At 35.2% G+C, this 24,138-nt stretch overlaps 2 protein-coding genes across 2 annotated transcripts in view; both read left to right on the plus strand.

Moving 5' to 3' along the window:
- Window positions 1–14,937: 14,937 nt before the first annotated feature.
- Window positions 14,938–16,700, plus strand: LOC18052829 (UDP-glycosyltransferase 74G1). The gene is made up of 2 exons (XM_006447177.2): window positions 14,938–15,741; window positions 15,913–16,700. The coding sequence occupies exons 1-2, from the start codon at window positions 15,067–15,069 to the stop codon at window positions 16,642–16,644; spliced, it is 1,407 nt and encodes a 468-aa protein (XP_006447240.1). The 5' UTR covers window positions 14,938–15,066; the 3' UTR covers window positions 16,645–16,700.
- A 5,622-nt stretch (window positions 16,701–22,322) lies between these two features.
- LOC18052830 (probable aminotransferase TAT2) overlaps window positions 22,323–24,138 on the plus strand; it is an 18,166-nt gene continuing 16,350 nt past the window's right edge. The window contains 4 exon segments of the mRNA XM_024190793.1: window positions 22,323–22,361; window positions 22,695–22,829; window positions 22,973–23,072; window positions 23,426–23,520. Coding sequence (XP_024046561.1) covers window positions 22,323–22,361; window positions 22,695–22,829; window positions 22,973–23,072; window positions 23,426–23,520 — 369 coding nt within the window.

Below are 24,138 nucleotides of genomic sequence, written 5' to 3' on the forward strand. Positions count from 1 at the left end.
ATTATGGACTATAAATGACTTTCCAGCATATGGAAATCTAGCTGGTTGCACTGTTAAAGGATATAATGCTTGTCCATATTGTGGAGTAGGCACTACTAAATGTAGACTTAAACACAGTGGCAAAAATGCATACATGGTCATGAATTTCGAGACCAAGAGAAAGCCTTTGACAACACAATAAAGACAGAGTTTGCCCCGAAACCGTTGGATGGGGAGAGTGTTTTGCGACTGGTTGAGTCTATTAATTATAAATGGGGGAAGAACAACTTTAAAAAATGCAAAAGTTCTGACAATGATGACCGCATTTGGTGGGAAAAAAAAATCCATATTCTATAATTTAAAGTATTGGAAGCATTTACTTGTACGTCATCAATTAGATGTTATGCACATTGAAAAGAATGTGTGTGAGAGCATATACGGAACACTACTGCATATTCCGGGAAAGACCAAAGATGGTCTTAAGTCAAGGAATGATCTTGTGAAAATGGGAATTATGGATGAATTAGCACCAACTTTAAAAAATAACAAGCGCACATTCCTTCCGGCAACTTCTTACACATTAACTAGAGATGAAAAAAAAAATGTTCTGCAAAGCTTTAAAAAGTATTAAGGTTCCAGCTGGATATTCCTTAAACATAAAAAATCTTGTGTCAATGAAGGACCTTAAACTTCAGGGCTTTAAGTCACATGACTGCCATGTTCTTATGCAACAACTTTTGCCTATTGCCATTCGGTGTGTCCTGCCAAAGCATGTTAAAGAAGCTGTGATCAGGATGTGTTTCTTCTTTAACTTACTGTGTTCCAGTGTGGTTAATGTGTCAACATTGGAAAAATTACAGGCAGAGCATATGGTGACTTTGTGCTTGTTAGAAAAATATTTTCCTCCCTCTTTCTTTGACATAATGATACACTTGACTGTGCATTTAGTCAATGAAGTTAGACTATATGGCCCAGTTTACATTCGATGGATGTATCATTTCGAGAGATACATGAAAACTCTTTAAAGTTATATCCGGAACCGCAATTGTCTTGAGGGTTGTATAGCGGAGAGTTATATTGCGGAAGAAGCATTAAAGTTTTGTGCAGAATACATGTCAAACATGAATACAGTTGGGGTTCAACTTGGACATGTGCAAAACCTATCAAAAGATATGCCATTATCTGGTGGGAAAGTGGTACAAATTCCTCCACAATCACTAGATCAAGCTCACATGTACATCTTGCATAACAGGCAAGAGGTGGTACCATACATTAGGTAATTTGGTGCATTTCTTCTAATTAATTCTATATACTTTATTTCTATAATTTACAGTCTAATGTTTTCATGTTCTGGATGTCTAGTGACCATATGCAGTGGCTTAAAAGGGTGATCACAACTGTACCTTTGTCGATTGGCTAACTGATAAGGTTCCAGCATGTATATAATTAATTTTCACAAAGAAATCTCAACTTTGTTTTTCACTTAGTAAAGATGTTTACTTTTCTTCCTTGTCTTGTTAGGTATATGACTTGATTGAAAAGGGTGATCACGTATCGGATACTTTGCGATGGTCATCGCATGGGCCTCTTCCTTTTGTAACTAAACATAATGGTTATGACATTAATGGTTTCCATTTTATTACACGAGATCGAGACTCAAGTCGAGTAACTCAAAATAGTGGAGTTAGTGTAGGTGATTCTGAAATATCTGATATGACATATTATGGAGTTATAGATGAAATTTGGGTACTTAACTATCATTTGTTGAAAGTCCCTGTGTTGAAGTGTGATTGGGTTCAAAGTAGTTGCGTCAAGAATGATGAGCTTGGATTCATCTTAGTAGACTTAAACCGATTAGGATATAAATCTGATCCATTTATATTGGCTTCTCAAGCCAAACAAGTATTTTATGTAAACGATCAGATTCAAACAAAGCGGTCTATTGTCTGTCATATGCCTAGTAGAAGTAATCCTAATCAAATAAATAAATATAAGGTCAATAATGTAACAGAATATCCTCCCTTCACTAGAGAATTTCCAACTAATGATTTGTTACGTTCCGCAAATGGCGACCGAGCAATCTATGCACGAAATAGCAAAGAGGGAATTTGGGTTACCAATTGATTAATATTTTTCCAGTAAGTGTTTATTCAACTATTCAGTCTATGTTACAAACTAATATGATAATGAATTATTGTAGCTACTTTATTCTTGCAGCTGATTGAATGTTATATAGTTTTATATTATCAGTTAACTAATACAATTTAATTTACTTATTTCAGGTGCAGTAACATGGCTAAGGGAAAACATGTAATGGTTGATGTTGCTTCTGATCAGGAAGCTTACTTGGAAGACAAATATGACGACTTATTTGCCGAGGTAGATAATTTAGCAGATGCAGAAAATGAGGCTCATTTCGATGGTGTTGAGATGGATGGTGTTGAGTTTGATGGAGGTGATAATGATGGTGCTGATTTGGATATAGGTGATTTTTATGGTGCTGAGATGGATGGGGTTAATTTCGTTCCTCCTGATGTTGATGTTCCTGAAAGCAGTAACTCTAGGAGAGGTGTAAATATGGGAGCTAGGCAAAATAAAAGACTTCAAACAAAGAAGGGAAAGATTGTGGTACAATACAATGAAATATGCGTTCCAGCAGGCGATGAAGCCACTGAGTTGGCTTCGTTTATTGGGGTATTAGCTCGTACATCAGTTTCAATTCTCTATTCTGACTGGCGTAAGATTCCGCTGGAGACAAAAGAGCGTTTGTGGAAATCTGTTCTGGTGATTCTTAAAAATCCACTGCATTCTACTTAATCCTTTTGCTGTCATTTTTCAATTATGTACTTTAATGTAACAGAATTTTTATTAACTGTCACTTAAACAATCTTCCTCTTATCTAGGGTCGTTTCATTGTTCATCCTAGAAGTAAGAAGCAGGTGATATAATCAATTGGAACATCATTTCGGAACTTCAAGTATATGTTAGCAAAAGACTATATCTAGAATTGCAGAAATGATAAAAAGAAATTGTATGCACCCCCAATTGAGTACCCTCAAATAAAACGTCCTATTTGGATAAAGTTTGTCGACCAACGTTTGTCGGAATCTTTTGAAGTGAGTGTTTTCAAGTTAGGACGAGTAATATGTTAGTACTTACATTATATTTACCTTGTGTTATAACTAATCTAATTACGTAGAAAATCAGTCGTGTCAATAAGAATAGGAGAGCTTTGAGCAAGTGCAATCACCACCTTAGTCGAAAAAGATACGTTGGATTAATGAAAGAAATTGTAAGTGTGTTAAATATTTAAATTGTTAATGAAATAATTTATATATCAGTTAAGCACGTCAATTTTTTGCTTTGTTAAATATTTATTAAAGGTTTAGTTAACTATTAAATTTTGTAACAGTTAACTAATCTAATTTCTTTATCGAAGTAGTGTGTAAAATCAGAGCTTTCTGAAGAGTTAATTAACAGGAGTGAACTATGGAAGAGAGCTCGGATGCTAAAGAATGGAGGATACAACTTTGAAACCGAACAAATCATTAAGAAAATGGTAATCAAGTTTAAATAGAACAAACAAAGTTTTTGAAGTCTGATATATGCTCATTTAATAATATTAGTTTCTTTATGGTGGGCTATTAGGAAATGCTAGAGAAGGAGGACAAAAAATACTCATACAATTCAGATGCAAGAAATGATTTACTCGCACAAGCATTGGGAAAGCTTCCTCGAACTGGTCATATGCAAGGCTTGGGCAAATTTATTTATGCTTCTATGTACTTTCACTACATGCGTGGACCCATCCGCAATGAGAGAGAGAGCGAGCTAGATGCTTGGAAAAAATCAGTAGATGAACAGTTGCGAGAAATTTGCAAAGCATTGAAGAGGACACCTCGCCATTCAGATGTTGGAAGTTCCATTTTCCCACATAATATTGTCGATGATGACAGTGAGGGAGATATACATAAGGTACTTTCGTTATCTGCGTTACCCAAATTTTTCCTGGTTTAAGTATTTTCCCTTATATATCTTCCACTCATTAGAGTTTAAATTATTTAGTATTTGTTAATAATGCTGAAAGGAGCTGGATAATTTAGGGAAGTCAGCTGTGAAGAAGAGGAAATGGATGTTTGGTCAAAGGGACGAACATCCTAAAGCATCAACACTAAGAAAGAAGAAAGAAGTTCAGAAGAAAGAAGAGCCACCAAAAAACACAATTGCTGCCATATCGATGAAGTCAGCCAAAAATGATGACAGTGAAAATGACAATGAAGGTGATACACATAAGGTTAGTTCAATCATAATAAATGCCACTGCTGCCATTACGGTGAAGTCAACAAAAAATAAAGGCAGTGAAGGAGAAGTGCATAAGGTTAGTTAATAAATTAAACTGTATTTAAGTTGTTTTTGTCTTTGTATGTGTGATTTCTTTTTTTGTTGGCTAATTGTTTACTAACAATTTGATATCATTAACATCCACAGGAGCCAGATGATTTGGGCAAGCCACCAAAAAATACTACTACTGCCATTTTGAGGAAAAGTCCAAGAGTCAATCCTCCAATCCCAAAGGATTATGCAAATGATGAGAGGAAAATAATTGGAAGCAGTAAAAAGCAATTGGATTTTGACTGTGTTGATGGTACAGCTGATGGTATACAAGAGAGGCATCCTGATAGCCTAACAAAAAAGCCACTTTTCAAAAAGGATAGAGCCAAAAAAGTTGTAGTGCAGCCTATGAGGAACACAAGGAGTGCAATATTCAAGCACCAAAACAGTCATCCTATGCTGCAACTATTTGGTAAATTGTGTGAGAAATACCTGCCTGATGAAAATGATGGTGTTATAACATATATGATTGATGATAATGTATTCCAAAGACATGCATGTGCTTATATTGGGAAGAAAGATTGCAATGAACTATTGTCAATGCAAGCACTAGGAGTAAATGCTATTCAAGTATATATGGCGTAAGTGGTTTAATGAATTTTCTTTAAACTAGTTTTATTTAAAATTAGTATACTTTTTTTTATTGATGCACTGATTTTCTATTCAGGATGTTGGATTCCACTATTCTGCCAACCAGAAAAGGAATAAAACCATTTGGATTCATGTGTCCAAGTTTAGTTTGCCCAACAAATCCAAAGGCTGCAGAAAAATTTTGAGCATATCCACGACCACTTGAAAAAAGCCAAAAATGGACAACTCATTCTCATGCCATATAATCCTTCGTAAGTTTTAATTTTCATTTAAACTTTTACAGTTGTTTCTGAATTTATATTACTTTTACAATTGTTTTTAATTCACGGTTTTGTTTTCTGCTTTTTTTCCAACTGCCTTCTCCTATTGGAGCTACTATTGGGTTTTGGTTGTGTTTGACGTGGTGAAAAAGGAAGTGTTTTATGTAGATCCTGTGCAGTCCAGTCCTGATACTGATTTAGAACAGCTCCTTAAAATGTATGTATGCCAATCCATTTCATGCAATTGATATTTTAAGTTTTTTCAATATAATTAAGAGATAACACTTTGTTTTTTTTTTTTTTATAGCACCATGACACTCTTCACAGCAGAGGAAAGTAGGAAAAAATGGAATTATAATTCTAAGATGAGAATTGTGAAGGTAAAAAAAAAAGTAACCCTATAGAAACTATATGTGCCTATCGATTACATAATGAGATTTTGTAAGTTTTTTTTTTGTTTGTGCCATGAACAGGCTCCGAGACAAAATATCGCAAAATTGGAGTGTGGCTATTATGTGTAAAGATACATGAAGGAAATAATAGTAGATGTTAGTTTGTTAATGAACAATGTAAATTGATTATGACATTTCACTAACTTTCTTTTATTCCATATATGTGACATTATTTTTTAAGTTTGACCTCTTAATAATCTTGTGATTAACAGTTTAATGGAAAGAAAGTATACACTCAAGACGAATTAGATGAGGTTCGTTTGGAGTGGGCTAACCATTTTTCCGACATCCTTGTTGCATCAGCAAAATGGTTAGTATTAGTATGAAACTATAAATATTAGTTGTAAAAATTTATTGAAATTAAAGCTACAGTGTCAAATTATAATGGTTACTATTAACAATTATAGTGTACGTGTTTTGCATTCAATAACATTGGGTATTTTGATTGATTCCGAATAGATTGGTATTGGTTTGCTGGGTTTCAATTGGAGGGTTGCTGGGTATGTGGCTGGAATACCAGTGGTGTGGACAGATGTTGGGTTGGAAGATGTTGGGTTGCTGCTGAATGTGTGTTGGGAGTGTTGTTGGGTAAGTGGCTAGAATAGCAGTGGAGTGTAGTTAGAAGATGTATTGCTGCTGGAGGTTTTTGTTGGTGTGGAAAGATGTATTGGCTTGCTGCCGTTATGCCAGTGGTGTGGAATGATGCATGTATTGGCTTGGTGGTTGGAATTTGGAAATCTATTCTTGTAGTTTAACTGGATGAATTTTTTTTTAATTTCGGATGTTGCTTATATATGTATTGGTAGTGATGACAATATTAGATACTAGATGTATTTATTTTGAAATTAACTTGTTGGAATGAGTGGATGTTAATTAATATTAATTGTTAATTAATATTAATTATTTTTTTTTATTTTTTTATGATACTCATTTTTATTAATTAACTACATTTGTAAACATGAATACAAAAATTAATTGTAATCTTTTTTTTTTAAATTAACTTTATGACGGGAAATTCCCATCATATGGTCTGTCATAAACAATTTCCCACCAAAACTGAATAAAAAATTTACCAATTACAATAAAATTTCTCGCCAAAATTCAAACATTTGGTGCGAAATTTTAAATTAATTCAAATTTTAAGTTAATTATTTTTTCACATTAAAATATTATGTGACAGATATATGACTATAAAATACCATCGTTAATATATGATGGCAAATAATCTGTCATACATTAATAACAATGACATAGATGACAGATGAAGTGTCTGTCATGCACCACCTTTTATGACGGTTATTTCCCGTCATCTATTGCATGTTTTCTTGAAGTGCACTGAGCTATCAATTGATGTGCTTAGATCGGAGTTGTTTATAAAATATGGGATAACATGTTGTAATCAGCGACTGTATAGAGAGAAGAGAAAGGCTTTAGAGCTTTTGGGCCAAGATCATAAAGCAAGCTATACGAAATTGTTCAAGTATATGCATGCAATTATTGTTTCAAATCCTGGTTCTACAATAACCTTAGATAAAGATTGGATGGGGGGTGGGGTTAGTCCTCATTTTAAGAGATTTTTTTGTGTTTTTTTATGCTAATAAAAGGGGTTTTTTGGGGGTTGTTAGCAGTTCGTAGGACTAGATGGTTATTTTTTAAAAGGGTTGTATAAGGGAGTACTATTATCTGCAATTAGCATTGATGCCAATTATGGCATTTATCCTTTGGCTGATTGTGTAGTAAAAAATGGGAATACCGAGTCGTGGGTGTGTTTTATAGAGAGATTGTATGAGCAAATAGGCTGCAATGATGGAGAGGGCTTATGTTTTATGAGCAATAGACAAAAAGGAAAATTGAATGCATTAGAGAGAGTGTTCCCGCAAGCTTTGAAGATATATTGTTGTAGGCACATCTATGTTAATTTTAAACAAAAGTTTCCAGGTGTTTTGCTTAGGAAAGAGTTTTGGCAAGCCTGTAGAAGTGCAAATGCTACTCAGTTCAAGTACCATATGTCTAAACTATATAAAATCAGCCCTGCTGCCCATGATTGGTTTATGGGAATACCAGTGGTTTGTTGGACTAAACACTGTTTTCCCACACACACCAAGTGCAGTCACGTCACCAACAACATGACTGAGTCATTCAATAATTGGATCACAAATTTCAGAGTAATGCCAATCTTGAGAATGCTTGAAGTGATAAGAAGGAAAATGATGACATTAATCTATAAGAGACAACAACAAGTTCTGCTTTGGAAGGATGAACTGCCTCCGATTGTAAGGAGAAGGATTATGGCAGTTAGGGAGAAGTCTAGGTCATTGCAAATGATCTTTGGACACAACCAAACTTTTAAGGTGTTGGAAGATGTTTCTAAGAGAACTACAGTTGATTTGTTGGGCAAACATTGTGATTGTAGGGAGTGGGATGTGTCAGGATTGCCTTGAAAGCATGCAATATGTTGCATTGATGCCATGAGGTTCAATGTGGATGATTATGTTCACCCTTTACTTAAGAAGACCTCATTCAAGAACACATACTCCCACAAACTTTATCCAGTACCTGATGAAAGTAACTGGCCATTACTTTTACATGACAATCTTCTACCACCAGTGATCATTAGAACTGCTGGCAGACATCAAACCAAGAGAATGAAGGAAGCTGGTGAAGCGAAGACCTTTAAAAGGAGTTCAAGTGTGAAATGCTCTAGATGCGATCAATGGGGCCACAACAAGAGGGGTTGCAAAAAGCCTATGAGATCTTTGAATATCAACAAATCTGAAATGAAGAGAAGATCGTCCAAGGTCAGCATTTATGTTGTTTCATATATTTATTTTATCATTATCAAGTTATTATGTATATAATACAAACTAATTAGTTGTGTGTGTGTGTGTGTGTGTGTGTGTGTGTGTGTGTGTGTGTAGAAAAGCAAGGAATGCTCTGGCTCAGTACATTGTGATGATGGATCTGCTTCAAGGGCTGCATTTACTAGGAATATAATCTTAACTCAGTCCAGTGTTGTTGGACCTGGTATTTTCTTTAACCTCTTTTTATTTTTTAAAATAATTTATCAAATAGTCGTAAATAAGAAGAAAATGAAGGTCTTATTGGGTTCTTTACTTGATGAAGGACAAGTTATTCTAGAGTAAGCATTATCAAGTTAATGCATTCAGCAACATGTCAAGATTATATATATATATTTGCATGAGGACAACAGAACCAAAGCTAATCCCGTACAACACATTCTTTTGAGGGATTAGATTATACTATATCTCTTTCACTATAAGCTTTCCTATCAAGATGTTGTATCATCTTTTGTTACTCAACCTCGTACATAGGATTGAGTTTTTGTATATTTTTGTAGAATTGTGATACCGACAAACTCACAATATTTTGACAAGGGCAAGCATGCCTTATAACTTATCTGATTATGGCACACTAAGCAAACAGTTGCCTTTTTTTTTGTAAATATGGGTTGTTGTTGGTTGTAGAAGCTGATGAAATGCAGCCATTTGTAATTGTCACAAACTATTATTGCTGAAATGCATATAATTAATTATTATAATTCAAACTCTCGTGAGTTAATTTGTTAGAGTACTAGTTCCATATGTGGTTTATACTTGATGATGTTGGTTTGAAGTTGATTTCACCTTACACTTAAATTTAATCTTGCTACTTTAGTTTTCAATGAGACATATGGTATATAAATAAGCTTGCTGGTTTGGTACTGAGTTTTGAACTATTATTTATGGTTGACCTTGTTAGGTTAGTGTTAATTTCATGTATACTTCTTAAATCTGAGCTTGCTGGTTTGGTATTCATTTTATGTATACTACTTAAGGCTTTAGCCTGTTGTTTTATCTATTTCATGAACAATGATATGCTGTCGAGTGACCCCTCTTTAAAGTTGAGTTTATTGGCTTAATGTTCAATTGATATGTACATGATATTTGTAGGCTATTTGTTCATTTATTTAATGATCTTTTTGTTTGTTTTTTGTTGTTTTATATGCATTAGAAATTAACTACTTAATTTTTTATTACTCCATTACTAAATCGGTGTACAAGCAACTAGATTCTACAACTTTAGGCTTTATACATCTTAAGCATCATAATATTTATTGACAGTAAGACTACATGACAATACATCATTGTTTTTAATACATCTTTATAGGGCCTAGGTTTCAATAACTTATTCACAATGCTCATCACCTCTTTTACATTAGTATCAATCGTATTTATGACATGAGAATCCACCATGGCAGCTGCATTCCCTTCAAAAACAGCACCATTGTTGAAGTCGATTATGTCTGGTACCCACCACTTGAAGTACAACATTTTGGTTTGTTCATGCATGTGTAATAAAGCTTGTGAGGAATATCATCAGATTCTGATATCTTCACTTCAGCTCTGGTTTGGCATCTACATATACGATTTGAGAATCTGATTAGCCTGCCATTAACCCAATTTCTCCAAGCTGGTTCATATTCTACTTGCATGTTTGATCTTCATGATGTGTTTGAGCTTTAGGAGTCCATGTGTTTATTGGTACGTTTTCTGTTTTTGGCTTGTATACTGGCTGAATATAATGATTCACAAGAATGTATGGCATGAGCTTCCTGAGCTCATGTAATGCCTTTTTTTTTTTTTGAAGTATTTATAGGCAAAGTTGCTGCCACTATTACCGTTGATTCCAACGGTAATATTAGTAGGGAGAAGAAATTTTTCTTGAACCCAAATCTCCAACTTCTGAGCAATGTGAAATTTTTGTTTGATGTGGGTGTTTTAGACTTTTGAATTTGCTTACACTGCCAAATTTGCCGGGAAATTGTACTTGTCAGCCTTGAAAGGGTATTTTCGTCATCTTATTGGTCCACAAACGGTCAACTAACGAAAATACTAACTGCAGGGGAGGGATGTAAAAATACCGAGATATTTTCAATTGAACTGTTATTACGTGAAACCTCAGGGGAGGTATGTAAAAATAACCCTTGAATTATTTATAAATTAGATTCATCCCAAGACCTAATTCTATCTTCAAGATACAAGATTAACAAATTAAGAAATTCAAATCGTACAATATCGATCAAGAACAGAATAAAAACAGAGACCAACACACATGAATTAAGTGGTTCCACACCTGATTATGATGCTTGCATCCACTGAGGAAATAAGTTTCAAGCTTTCACTGTACAAAATTCAAGAGTTAAAAAGAACTTGAGAAGTATACAAAGAATACAAGCAACAAATTTTCTCTCTCTAGCTCTCTATTTTCTCGATTAGGACCAAGAAGATTGCCCGAGAACCAGTCGTATAATGTTTATAGTTTCTGGGTTTGCTAGCCACCAACTGGTTCTCGCTAAAAAGTAACAACTAGGGGTGGGCAAATCGGATTTCGGTTCGGGTTGTTCGGGTTTCGGTTCGGGTTTCAACCCATTCGGGTTGGAGAATTGAACCCAATCGGGTTCAAAACGCCAACCCGAACCAAACCGAACCGAATTTAATTCGGTTCGGTTCGGTTTAGGTTGACAATTCGGATCGGATTGGGTTGATAATTCGGGTTATAATTTCGGTTCGGGTTAATTCGGGTTAGTTCGGGTTAGAATAATTCGGGTTAGTTCGGGTTAGTTCGGATTGAAACAATTTAATCTAAAAATTCTAAGTTTCTAACCACTTAAAATCTAAAAATTTAAATTCCAAACATTCTTAACAACAAATATCTAGTACAATCAAACTACAAAAATTACAAATCTAATTAATAACAATCTCCATTTATTCAATTATCAATCAACAACAACAAACCCACTTCAAATAATTGAATAATTATCAATCAATTAATTAAAAATTTACAATTTAATTAATATCAATAGGCTGTTAAAAACTTAAAATTTGAATCGGGTTGTTGCCATCAGCTGCGTGCAAGTCAGCAAGTTATAGCGTCGCCGTCGGCAAGGTAAGACAAACCTTGATCTCGGAGGTCGGAGTAGCTACAACGTCGGCAGATCGAGGCTTGCTGGGCTGAGTGGGACGCGAGCTGAACGGCGAACGCACAGCGCAGTTGCGGGCAAGGCGTGCTGGCTGACGTGAGTGGGCTGCGGTGAACGGAGATGCTGGCTGCTGCTGTGAGTGTTCTTGTCGTGGGAGGGAGTGAGACGGTGAATGGGGCTGTTGGCCGCTGCTGCTGGCTGCTGCTGCTGCTGCTGGTGGCTGCTGGTGGCTGCTGCTGCTGCTGCTGGTGGCTGCTGCTGCTGGCTGAGCTACTGCTGCTGGCGGCTGCGAGCTGCTGCTGCTGGCTGCTGCGAGCTGCTGTTGTTGGTGTCTGTTGGAGCTGAACGGGGCTGCTGTGGCTGCTGCTAAGGGGCTGCTGTGACTACTGCAGAAGTCGTCGGCCACAGTTCACAGAAAATGAGAAGAGGAAGCAAGGAGGGGAGGCCGAGAGGGAGAGCTTTTTGTTTAGGGTTAGGGATTTTTTAGTTTAATTAATGTTTATAACTATATATATTTTTAATTTAAAAGTTAAATGTTAAAAAAAATAACTTCAACCCGAACAGGTTGAAAATTCGGTTCGGGTTCAACCCGAACCAAAATGTAACCCGAACGGATTGAAACTTTGAACCCGTTCGGATTTCACGGGTTAATCCGAACCGAACACCCACCCCTAGTAACAACCATAGCTACCAAACACACGTGACCCACATGTGCAAGCTTAAGTGATTTCAAGACGGCAGCAAGCCAGCAACATTGCATCGTTTTAAAGTGTTTTAATTCTGTTTAATCACACGTGTCACACGTATGTAACTTAATGGCCTTGAAAGACATTATCGCCATTGTCGGTTTGGGTTTATCGACAACTTATATGAACATTATTCCTCAAAACGACTTGTCGGTTGAATGAGTTTGAGTTCGTGCACAACATATATACTGTTTGATATAAATCAACCCCAAAATTTTGAAATCTTTTTACTTTTATACACTTTGTCAAAGATCAAAGGTGATGCGTTAGTTTTTTATGAACTAAACCCTAAAACTTTGGAATAAAATAAAATTGGGTCGATTAAGTTAGATCAGCTCAATAGTAAAACACTGATGATGACAATACGATTATAGAGATAAATATTAAATTTGTACTTACTTGTATAATCTGACGGGCATCATTAGCACTCTACCATGGAGCTTATCCAACTTAGCGACTGCCAATAAAATTATGTTCAGGGTTATTTTCTCATGTTTTTAAAATTATAAAAGTTGACAAAAAAGTACTCATTTTATATTTTTTTGAATTATTTATTAAGACAAATATTAATAGTTCGCACATCAACTAGTTAGTCAATTAACAAACTCAACGAAAAAGTAATAAACATTTATTTTTTCATTGACGTATAATTATGTCACGATTCAATAATTTTGTTCGAGTTAGATTGCTTTTTATTTGACTTTTTCAATTAAAAGCACGTGTTTTCTTCACTTGCATTATTTCTTTTGGAATCTTTCATGTTAGAGAAGAGTTAAACAAATGCATGCATGCTTGATGGCCACTCAATTCGTATTCGTTTGAACCTTTCGAAAAAAGAAAAAAATTTACTTGTTTGGCAAGGTTGTGATCACCAACTTTGACGTGTAGAAATTTTGAACTTTCCTATCAGTAAAGCAACATGAATATATAAACAGGCAAGCTAGTTCAAGTGATTTGAAAAGAGAAAAGTTACAAAAATAAAAATAAAAATGCAGAACATGAAAAAGAAAGTTACCTGAAGAAACCTACAATTTGGGGTCAATCTTGCTTTCTCTGACGTGGTGATGAAATATCAACTTGAGAACATTCACAAAGTTGATTGAGTTATTTCCAACACATTTTGATGAGCTGGAGAAAGAGGTAATTATATTATAAGTGTTTCAAAAATCTTAAATGTGCGTCTATATATAAATAGATTCGAACTCTAAACATATTATATTAAAAGATTTTATTAATCGAACAAACTAGTCGTAATATGTTTTGTTAAATTCACAAATTGTGGTTGGACATATATAAATAAATTATAATGGAGGCTTTCTTAATTGATTGATATTGTTGTTGTATGAGTCTTTCGTTGAGGGGGCCAATGATGACGTATTTTGCCGACATTGCCTGATTGTTAATTCGATGACGTCAGAACTGGATATTTACGTACTGAGGCCTACCTTGCAGACTTTTATGAATTAATTGATTAAACACGTTTTTTTCGTTTTCTCTAACGCAATTTAATTCTCAATTCCTTATTTCAACTGGCAGATATTAGGCATACGTGCTCAGTGACGAAGCCACTTGAGGACTTGCAACTTTGCATATCAATAATTTTGGGAAAATTTCAAATAGATCATTTTATATAGATTTATTTGTAGTGGTATTATTAATATTTTTAATAATATTTCAATTTTTCTTTATACTTTTTATTTTATTCATGCCAATCTCAATTCATTTCTCTGTATCCAAACCTCTCTTACTCTTTACCCTCTGACTTTGATTTTTTTTTTTAAATAAAAAAGCATAGTATTAACTCCTTAACTTTTTTATCCTAGAATTATAAGAATTTGAATTGAGGTATAATTATTTCAAGTTCAATTTCAATTTAATGGTATGAATTCAACATGATTCATTGGAGTACTTTATGAGTATTTTTTTCATAATTTTCTTAATCAAATATTGTCTTGCAAATTGTGAGCCAACTCAATATCTATTTTTGAATTTTTTGAAATATAATCATAGATAAATTCTTTTTCCCTCTTATTTTATCTCCATTGAATCAATGGTTGTTAAATAAGAGAACTGAAAAAAAAATCACTATCATTAATTTAACGCTCAACAATGCTTAACCAAAACTCTACTCGACATTAAATTTTAATTACAAAAAAATAATACATATTAGAATTCTTATAAAAAATAATTTTAATATGGCCCACACTAAAAGTAATCGGTAATGAAGAGAAAATTATTTTAGCCCACCGGCCCACACTGAAAAAATCTAGCTTCGCCCCTAAGTGTGCTGCTCATTACTTGTACATAAGACAATTCTAGACAACAAGTAGACAACACAATCCAGCTAACCTGACAGAAGTTTTGCGTTTGATTTTTACTTACTTCAAATGATAAAGCATGTGTCTTCGTCACATTCATTTAGGCAGAGTACGAGGACAAATTAATTTTAATGTTGAAGTTTTGGAGAAATTGTTCCTCACGTTACTCTTTCATGTTACAAAAGATTTCAATTGTAATTGATTAATTGATACAAAATTACTTGTTTTAATCGGCACTAGCCATAAACTCCGTCGTGTATATAAACACTGCACTTCCTATAAATCAATCAATTGTATAAACAACTAGAAGAGAGCTATACCTCAAGTAATTGTGTGAGGAGAAGAAAAATGGAGAATATTGAAAAGAAAGCTGCCTCCTGCAAACGGGTTCACTGTTTGGTCTTATCTTATCCAGCACAAGGCCATATAAACCCTCTGCTGCAGTTCGCCAAGCGCTTAGAACACAAAGGCCTCAAAGTCACTCTAGTTACCACTCATTTCATATCCAAATCCTTACATAGAGATTCATCGTCCCCGTCCACATCCATTGCTCTCGAGGCAATCTCTGATGGCTACGACGAAGGAGGGTCTGCACAAGCAGAGGGCGTTGAAGCTTACTTGGAGAGGTTTTGGCAAATTGGCCCTCGAAGCCTTTGTGAACTTGTTGAGAATATGAATGGCTCAGGTGTCCCTGTCGACTGCATTGTGTACGATTCATTTTTGCCTTGGGCTCTCGATGTCGCTAAGAAGTTTGGGCTGGTTGGAGCCGCATTCCTCACTCAATCTTGTGTTGTTGATTGCATATATTACCATGTGAACAAGGGCTTGCTCAAGCTTCCACTTCTAGACAGTCAATTATTGTTGCCTGGAATGCCTCCACTTGAGCCTCAAGACATGCCTTCATTCGTTTACGATTTGGGGTCATATCCTGCTGTTTCTGATATGGTGGTAAAATATCAATTTGATAATATTGACAAAGCTGATTGGGTTCTTTGCAACACATTTTATGAGCTGGAGAAAGAGGTAATTATAAGTTTTTCAAAAATTTCACTTTGTCCTAGTTTACACGTATGAGCCTGGATTCAAATTCCAAGCTTTTAATTATGTCACAAGATTTTAATTACCAATTGATCTAACGAAAAGTCTCGTAAAATGCTTGTTGACATTAATTGACTTTTAATCTATTTTGTGCAGGTAGCTCAATGGCTGGGTAAACATTGGTCATTGAAGACAATTGGACCAACAAAACCATCTATGTACCTCGGTAAGCAAATTGAAGAGGACAAAGACTATGGTTTCAGCATCTTTAAGCCAAATAATGAATCTTGCATCAAATGGTTAAACGATCGGGCAAACGGGTGTGTTGTTTATGTATCATTTGGGAGTATGGCAACACTAAAAATAGAGGAAATGGAAGAATTGGCTTGGGGTCTGAAAGCAAGTGACAAGTATTTCTTGTGGGTTGTAAGGGAATCCGAACAATCTAAGCTTCCGGAAAACTTTTCAGAAGAAACATCCCAGAAAGGCTTGGTAGTGAATTGGTGCCCGCAATTAGAAGTTTTGGCACATGAAGCAACAGGATGTTTTTTGACACATTGTGGCTGGAACTCTACAATGGAGGCCCGGAGCTTGGGAGTGCCAATGGTGGCAATGCCACAATGGACTGATCAGAGCACTAATTCCAAGTGCGTGATGGATGTCTGGAAAACGGGACTTAAAGTTCCAGCGGATGACAAAGGAATTGTCAGAAGAGAAGCAATTGCACATTGCATTCGTGAAATATTAGAGGGTGAGAGATGCAAAGAGATAAGACAGAATGCTGGTAAATGGAGCAATTTTGCCAAAGAAGCCGTGACTAAAGGTGGAAGTTCGGACAAAAATATTGATGACTTTGTTGCCAACTCGATTTCCTCCAAAAGCTTTTAATATCTTTAATTTTGTTGGATTTTTGTAATATCTTTAATATGTAATACTTTTTCTGATACAATCATGTCAGTAATTTTTGAATAATAATGATAATAATAATAATATAAAATATTTAATTCCAGGTATTGATGACATAAGTAATGATGACATAAGCAATGGTATAAGTGATGATGTAAGAGAAGTTTGTACATATAATTAAGAATTATAGAATTTAGTAAGATATTTATAAAGAATAATCTCAATCATTGATCAAGAGTTATAGTGGCAAAATTCTAGCCATCAATTAGCCTTAAAAAATCCTATAAATACCTCATAGCCCCTTTGATTTTCAATGTAACCTAGAAATTTCACCCTCTTCTATTTTAAGACATAACATCAAGAGTAGAGAAACCTTCAATTTAAAAAGGTTTAGAGAGGTCAAGGTCAAGAGGTAAGTAACACTCCAACTGCAATGTAAGGACAAAATTCTTTTCATACTTAACTTCAATTTTAACTAATCCTTTATCTTGTATCTCTATTTTCTAATTCATAAGGAAGAAGCATTTGATGCTTTTAAGATTTGTAAAACAAAAGTAAAGAGATAAATAGACAAAAAAAAATTGTAAGATTTGATATAGGGTGGACAATATTGTGGAAGGTACACATAAAAGGGACAAATGCCTAGTCCTTTTACAAAATTTCTCAAAGAAGAAGGCATTATTGCATAATGTACAATGCCTGGCACACCATAAAAGAATGGTGTTAAGAAAAGGGGAAATAGAACAAATATAGACATGGTAAGAAGTATGATCAGTAATTCAAGTCTTCGCTTAAAATTCTAAAGTGAAACCACTGTATATGTTTTAAACAAATTTTCATCCAAGACTTCTTCTAAAACATTTTTTGAAATTTGGAATGGATGGAGACCTAGTGTGAGACATTTACACATTTAGATTTGTCTTGTTAAGGTAATTAATCAAAGAATAGTTAGGCGTTATTTTATAAGCTATCTAGAAAACTCCAAGGGCTTGTATTGTCCTTTCCACATTACAAGGATTGTTAAAGATAGAAATGCAAAACTTCTTGAAGACTTTGAACTATGTGGAAATGAATTTCCTAGAAATATTGAATTTCAGAAAATAAAAGAATCTGTTGGTATACTTCCTACCACTATAGGAAAAACACACTATTGCCTACGAATTTTATTACAACAAAACTTACTTTATTGCTAAAATTGATGTTTCGTAACAAAAAAATTAGTTTTTATCATTATAGTTGAATATATTTTGCTCTTTTTTATGATGTGAAATAGGAGAGAAGATTAGATTATATAGCAACAAAATGTTTGTTGCCATATGCTACATTTCGTGAGAAAGGTGATCTTGTTGCCTAGCAAGTTTAATGAAAGTAAAATACACTTTCATTACTATAGTTTTCCCACAATAAATGCCTGCAAAAAATAAAAAATTACAAAAGTTCTGACTAGCGAATACATTAGATGTCAGTTTAGATAGAGTATCTTTTGATAATGTGTATCATAATGTATATACTAAAATATCTAACTTTAAAATCTAAAAAAAAGCGAAGGGTAATGCAAGGTTGCTTTTTGATATGTTAATCTTTAATAGGATGGGTAAAAAAACCCGATTGGCCCATCTAGGCTTAAGGGCTTTTGGCCGAACCCTCCACGTGAGAATACTTGAATCAAAGAATCAAATATTAAAAAAAATCAAAATTTTAAATTTTTATTTGTTTTATTTATTATTTTATTAAAAAATATTTATTTTTAATTTAAATATTTATTTTCTTTAATTCATTATTGATTGTAACAACCTATTGATTATTTGTTCATTTCAAGTTTACAATAATTAAAAAATTTAAAAATAAATGTTCGAACTCAGCCCAAGTCAGCAGTCGGTCCGACCCAAATTCTACCCTTAAACTTAAGCCCGTACGAACCATTTTGCCATCCGTCTTTAAACATCAATTAATAATTATAAATATAACAAATGGAAACTTCATAAAATCTAAGAAAATAAAATAAAATAAACTTAGCTATTTGTGTCTGCTAAACCTAATTTTCCCCTAAAGTCCTCAAAACCCTAACATCTGCAGCATGGCAAATCCAAACCAAATCGATATACCCCTAGCCACTGCACGCCTAGCCACTCATCCTAATTAATTTCCAGCTAAACCAAACCACTGAACTGCACGCCTTACGCGTCACGCGTAGCCTCTTGCCGCCGACAACAACCAGCCGCTCACCGCCAATAACAATTAATCGTTGAAAGAGAGGGGATGGCGATTTCAGGTACTTATCCAACAAGATGGCGAGATCATTATCCAACTTAATCTTCAAGAGAATCGCTAGTTTTCCATCTGCGCGCTCCTCTAGAAGTGGAAGAATCTTGACGCCTTAGCTCTTTCAGGATTAGGGTTTTACTAAAAATGTATAAATAAAATGTTACGGATAGGACTTAGTTTACCTAATGAAAGAAATTGTGTTTCCTAGTTGAAACTTCCATTTGATTATTTTGATGATGTCTTGTCGGAGCTTTTGATACTTTTGTATTGTTTGATGTGTTGGATCATAAACTTGATCCAAGATGAATAAATCAAGCCCAACTCATGGAAGGTTCCATGAGTAGGTATGGTTGGTGAGGTTTGAATTATTTGTGTTAGGTGTGTTAGGTGTGGTTGGTGAAGTTGGTGAGTGGTAGGTTTTAATGGATGGTGAGGATTTGTTTATTAGTTGAATAAATGAATGGTTATGATTAGTTTGTTTCATGTATAAATACCCCCTCTCCCCTTTGGTTTAAACATCAAGTGAAGCAGCAAAATCTCTAAGGTGTAGAGAGTGAAAAATAAGAGTTGTAATTGGTGAGGAGTGTTGTTGAAGAAATAAAATAGTGTGTTTTTTGTGTGTTTTAATTGTTAATCCTCCAACATGATGGTGTTGGAGCTGAAATGTAAATGTGGGATTGAGTGATATCTGAACGAAACAACGTCCCTCAAAAGGATTTTTCTCCTTTATGTTTCTGGACTGCATATGTGTTTTATTTTTTGAAATCAGAAATTATATGGATGTGGCTGAACTGTGAGTTTGGGACTGCCAAAAGTGCTTTCAAATAATTTTAGCTGATATTGCTTCTATTTTGGAGTAATTCAATAGAGTAGAGTTTGCTTAAATGAGAAAACATGGATTTCTGTTGGAAAGAATTTGATTGGTGCTATTTTTTTTTTTTTTTGATACAATGGAGCCTAGTAAAGATTAGGACAAAACAGAGCGGGGAAATAGTATTCCCATACATATCATTACATAACCAATATCCAATACTCTCTTGGTGGGTTATCAAAATCATGAAAACCGAGAGGTAAAGATGCTGCCAACTTGGCCATGAAATCAACAGCAAAATTAGCTTCCCGATATATATGCTTTATTGTAATTTGCCAATCTCTATTCATCAACTCCTTGATGGCATTGATAAGTGAAAGATGTGCATTAGGCTCTATTCTTGTGGAAGAGATAAGTTGAAAGATACATTGGTTGTCCACCTCTACCACCAAGTAACGGATACCCCGATCCCACGGAAGATGAAGACCTTGAAACAAACCCCATAATTCAGCAGAAGTCACCGAACAAAGACCAATGTTCATGCCAAATCCAAACTGCCACTTGCCAGAGCAGTCCCTCACCAATCCTCCAGCACTTGCCAAACCATTTTTTAATCGAGAACCATCTGTATTCAATTTGAAAAAGGATTTCGAGGGAGCTTGCCAGCCAATTTCTTTGATGATTTTACTGGTACGAACAACATTGAGACATGCTCTTGCAATATGGATATCATGAACCCACGATCTAATTTCCATGACCATCTAAGTGCAGCAAAGGGCATTGTGTGTGAAGATAAATTGGTTGCGCCAGAACCAAATTTTCCAAACAGCAATGCCAAATAAGCAGGCCCATTCATCCACAACTTTATTGATACCAGCCTTGCCCAAGTTGAAGCATAACCAGTCACGGAGACCAAGAGAGAAAAAGGATTGCTTGAGCATATCTGGAACCAAATGATTCCAAATTCTTTATGCCACAACACAATCACGAAGAGCATGGATTACATCTTCTTTTTCTTGTCCAAAATATTCACAATCCATAGAAATTTGGATGTGCCTCTTAAATAGCTCCTCTTTTGTTTTAATTCTTCTATGCATTACCAACCACAAGAAAATGCGAATCCTCTGGGTTCCTTTCCAATGCCAAATCAATTTCCATATATGGGGCATCATTATTGGAGATTGGATTAATAAGGGAGATATAAGTTGACTTAGATGTGAACTTGCCTGATTTTGAGTGAGCCCAAAAAGGTTGATCCTCGTTGTTGTCATCCGAAGGTGGTTTGATTGCTGCAATCTGGAGAAGAATCTGATTGGGAAAAAAATGACCAAACATGCTCCAATTCCAATTTCCCTCAATATCCACAAAATCCGCCACACATTTATTCTTCAATTCATCCGGTAATTGAGTTATAGTATGATTAGCAATGAGAAGCTCTTCCGAAACCCAACTTTGATGCCAAAAATTTACCTCATTCCTTTTTCCAATCGACCATCTCGTGCCCTGCAACACATACTCCCATATTCTGCTTATGCCTTTCCAGAGATAAGAGCTGCGTTTATTCTCAAGCTTGGAGGGAATAAAATCTGAATCAAGCCCATATTTTGATCTCAAAACCCAAATCCAGTGACTGTGACTAGAGGTTAGCACATTCCATCCAATTTTCATGAGGAGAGCATTGTTCATGTTTATAAGATTTTTAAAACCTAGACCACCTTAAGCTTTTGGAGAACAGATCATTTTCCAATTAATCAAACTGAGTTTACGGCTTCCATTCTTGATCCCCTAAATAAATCTTCGAGAAATCCGATCAATTTTATCCAAAATTCCATGAGGGATCCTTGTTGTTTGCATGGCAAAAATGGGGATCGCCTGAATTACGGATTGAGCTAGAGTAATTCTCCCAGCAAGGGAGAGAAGCATTGCATTCCATCCAGACAGTTTTTTATCAACATTATCCACAATTTCTTGATAAGTGGCTTTTGTCACTCTGTTGTGAAGTAAAGGCATTCCAAGATATTTGCCAAGATTATCTGTGGCGGCAAATCCCAATGAATCACTGATTTTCCTTGCCTTGTCTGCAATAACATTCTTTGAGAAATAAACCCGAGTCTTCTGTTTGCTAATCAACTCTCCCGAACAACTACAAAAAATATTCAGCACATTATTGATCACATGGGCTTGGTTGCAAGAAGCCTCGGCGACAAGAAGTAGGTTCTCCGCAAAAAAGAGGTGAGTAAGAGGAACACCATTTCTCGAGAGACGTATAGGACACCAACTTCCATTTCTTACTGTCAAATTAATTGCATGACTGAGTCGCTCGATACATAGAACAAAAATATAAGGAGAAAGAGGGTCACCCTGTCGGATTCCCCTAGACGGAGTGAATTCTTCAGTGATCTCCCCTTCCCATAAAATTTGCATTCTAGCTGTAGTAATGCACTCCATTGTAATCCGAATAAACTCTTTAGGCAGTCCAACATCCTTAAAAGTATCATGAATGAAATCCCACCTAAGCCGATCATAAGCTTTCTCAAGGTCCACTTTGATAGCCATCTGCCCGATTTTTCCTCTTTTGTTTCTCATGGTGTGGATAATTTCTTGCGCCATCACAATATTCTCTGTAATTTGATGAGTACTTTATGAGAAAATGATTTCTACAAAAAGATTCTCAATGTGCACGAAATCAGATTTCTTTTTAAAATTTTCTCTTGTTCCTAGACCGAATTAATTACATTATTTTTTTGTGAGGGTTAGTGTGTTCAGTAACTTTTTATTCACTTTAGGCTGAGCTACAAGTTGCATGAGTGTCAAATGAGCTAAGCGATAGACATCTTTACGAAGTCGTAGTATTATCATATCTGTCACTGCCAAAATATGAAATATTTTCCTTAATGAGTTTGTTATTATCAGAACAGGAACAATAGCTCATGGTTTCGCATTTTATTGTTAGTAGGTATCTGGATCATTGCACCACAATGGGATAAAATACTCTACTGATGTGCTAAACGATCCTTGCACACGTGAAGAGTTTAGAGCTACTAGCAAGGTCGATGCTTCTGGCCTTTCTTTAGAGGAAGTTGTTGAGCAGGTAAAGATGTCTTGTCAATCATCGACACTATTTTATGATGGAAATTTTGAATTTCATGTTTTGCTTTGTTTTCATTATTTTTTTTTTCTTTTCAATTTTTTTGAGTTCTATGTTCATTAATTGGTGATTAAATTCTGCTGTAGGTTGTCAAAGAAAACCATGTGATGCTTTACATGAAAGGGCTTCCTGAATTTCCTCAATGTGGTTTCAGTTCACTGGCAGTGCTTGTACCGGGGGCATATAGTAAGTTTTCTTATTTCTGTTCTATGGACTCCGAATTTTAGGATGTAAGATGACCCCTTCTTACTTGATTTTATTGTGAATTTGTGATGAATAAGCCAAGTTTAAATCCATACTTGTTATTATCTATCTATATGCAAAGTGTTATATTGTATTTATGTCAATAGAACAGAGAAAACTATCACAGGTCTCCATGATTTGGAGTCAGAAGCAGCCACTGCAGCCCGAAATTAAAAAAGAAGCAAGAAACGAGCGGCATCTGATCCTGATCTTCAAACTACAAGAGATCTTATCGATACTGGTGAGCGTTTTACGTTCAAAGCCAATGTAATTACTTAGTTGTATAATTTCTCCAGATAGATCTGCATCAGTCTTGGTATTTGAAGGAGAATTCAAACCAATCAGAAATGCTGTTTGTGTGAAGCATAACAAGACAAAGGCTAAAGCCAGTGTTTGCTTGATTTACAACTACTTTTTTGCATTATTTGTTTGATGATATAGTTTGAAAATAGGCTAAATACTTAAATTTCACAAAAATCACTTTATACTGTGTATTTCTTGATCAAGATATAAGAACCGTAAAGGGACATTATTAACACTAACATTAGTAATGTTCCTTTCGCAAATTGAGATGTCTGCTCACCGGATAAGAAGACAAACATAGTCCTGCATGTTCTTGCTATTCACAGCCATACTTTTGCCACCCGGGCAAGGCTCTACAACGTTTTGGGATCCTAACGCCTCCACTTCTCTAATAAATGTCAGTCCCAAGCCATCTGAATCAATGAACTCAGCGTGCATCTCCAAATCTGCTTGCAGCTACTAGACAAGCTTGGATCCTGATCCCGTATATCTTCCGGTGAAATATACTTTCTAGCCAATTTCAAGTAAAACATATGATCAGAGACCACACCCACTTGCACTCTATGCATCAAAGCTAAAGCGATAACCCGACCAGAGAAGCAGAAATAGTCAAGGTGCAAGGATGTACCTTAGATGCAGAACATGAAAGAAAACCCCGTGAGTGGCAAATCTAGTGTTTTTTTTTTTTGGGGTGGGGGGGGGGGAT

Source organism: Citrus clementina, unplaced genomic scaffold (genome assembly GCF_000493195.1).
Source record: "Citrus clementina cultivar Clemenules unplaced genomic scaffold, Citrus_clementina_v1.0 scaffold_2, whole genome shotgun sequence".
NCBI lineage: Eukaryota > Viridiplantae > Streptophyta > Magnoliopsida > Sapindales > Rutaceae > Citrus > Citrus x clementina.

What these genes read in the sequence shown, in the direction of transcription:
- LOC18052829 (XM_006447177.2), top strand. Translation starts at nt 15,067, where the DNA reads ATGGAGAATATTGAAAAGAAAGCTGCCTCCTGCAAACGGGTTCACTGT. An exon ending in TTTATGAGCTGGAGAAAGAG is followed by an intron (nt 15,742 to 15,912) that starts GTAATTATAAGT and finishes TATTTTGTGCAG; the next exon opens with GTAGCTCAATGGCTGGGTAA.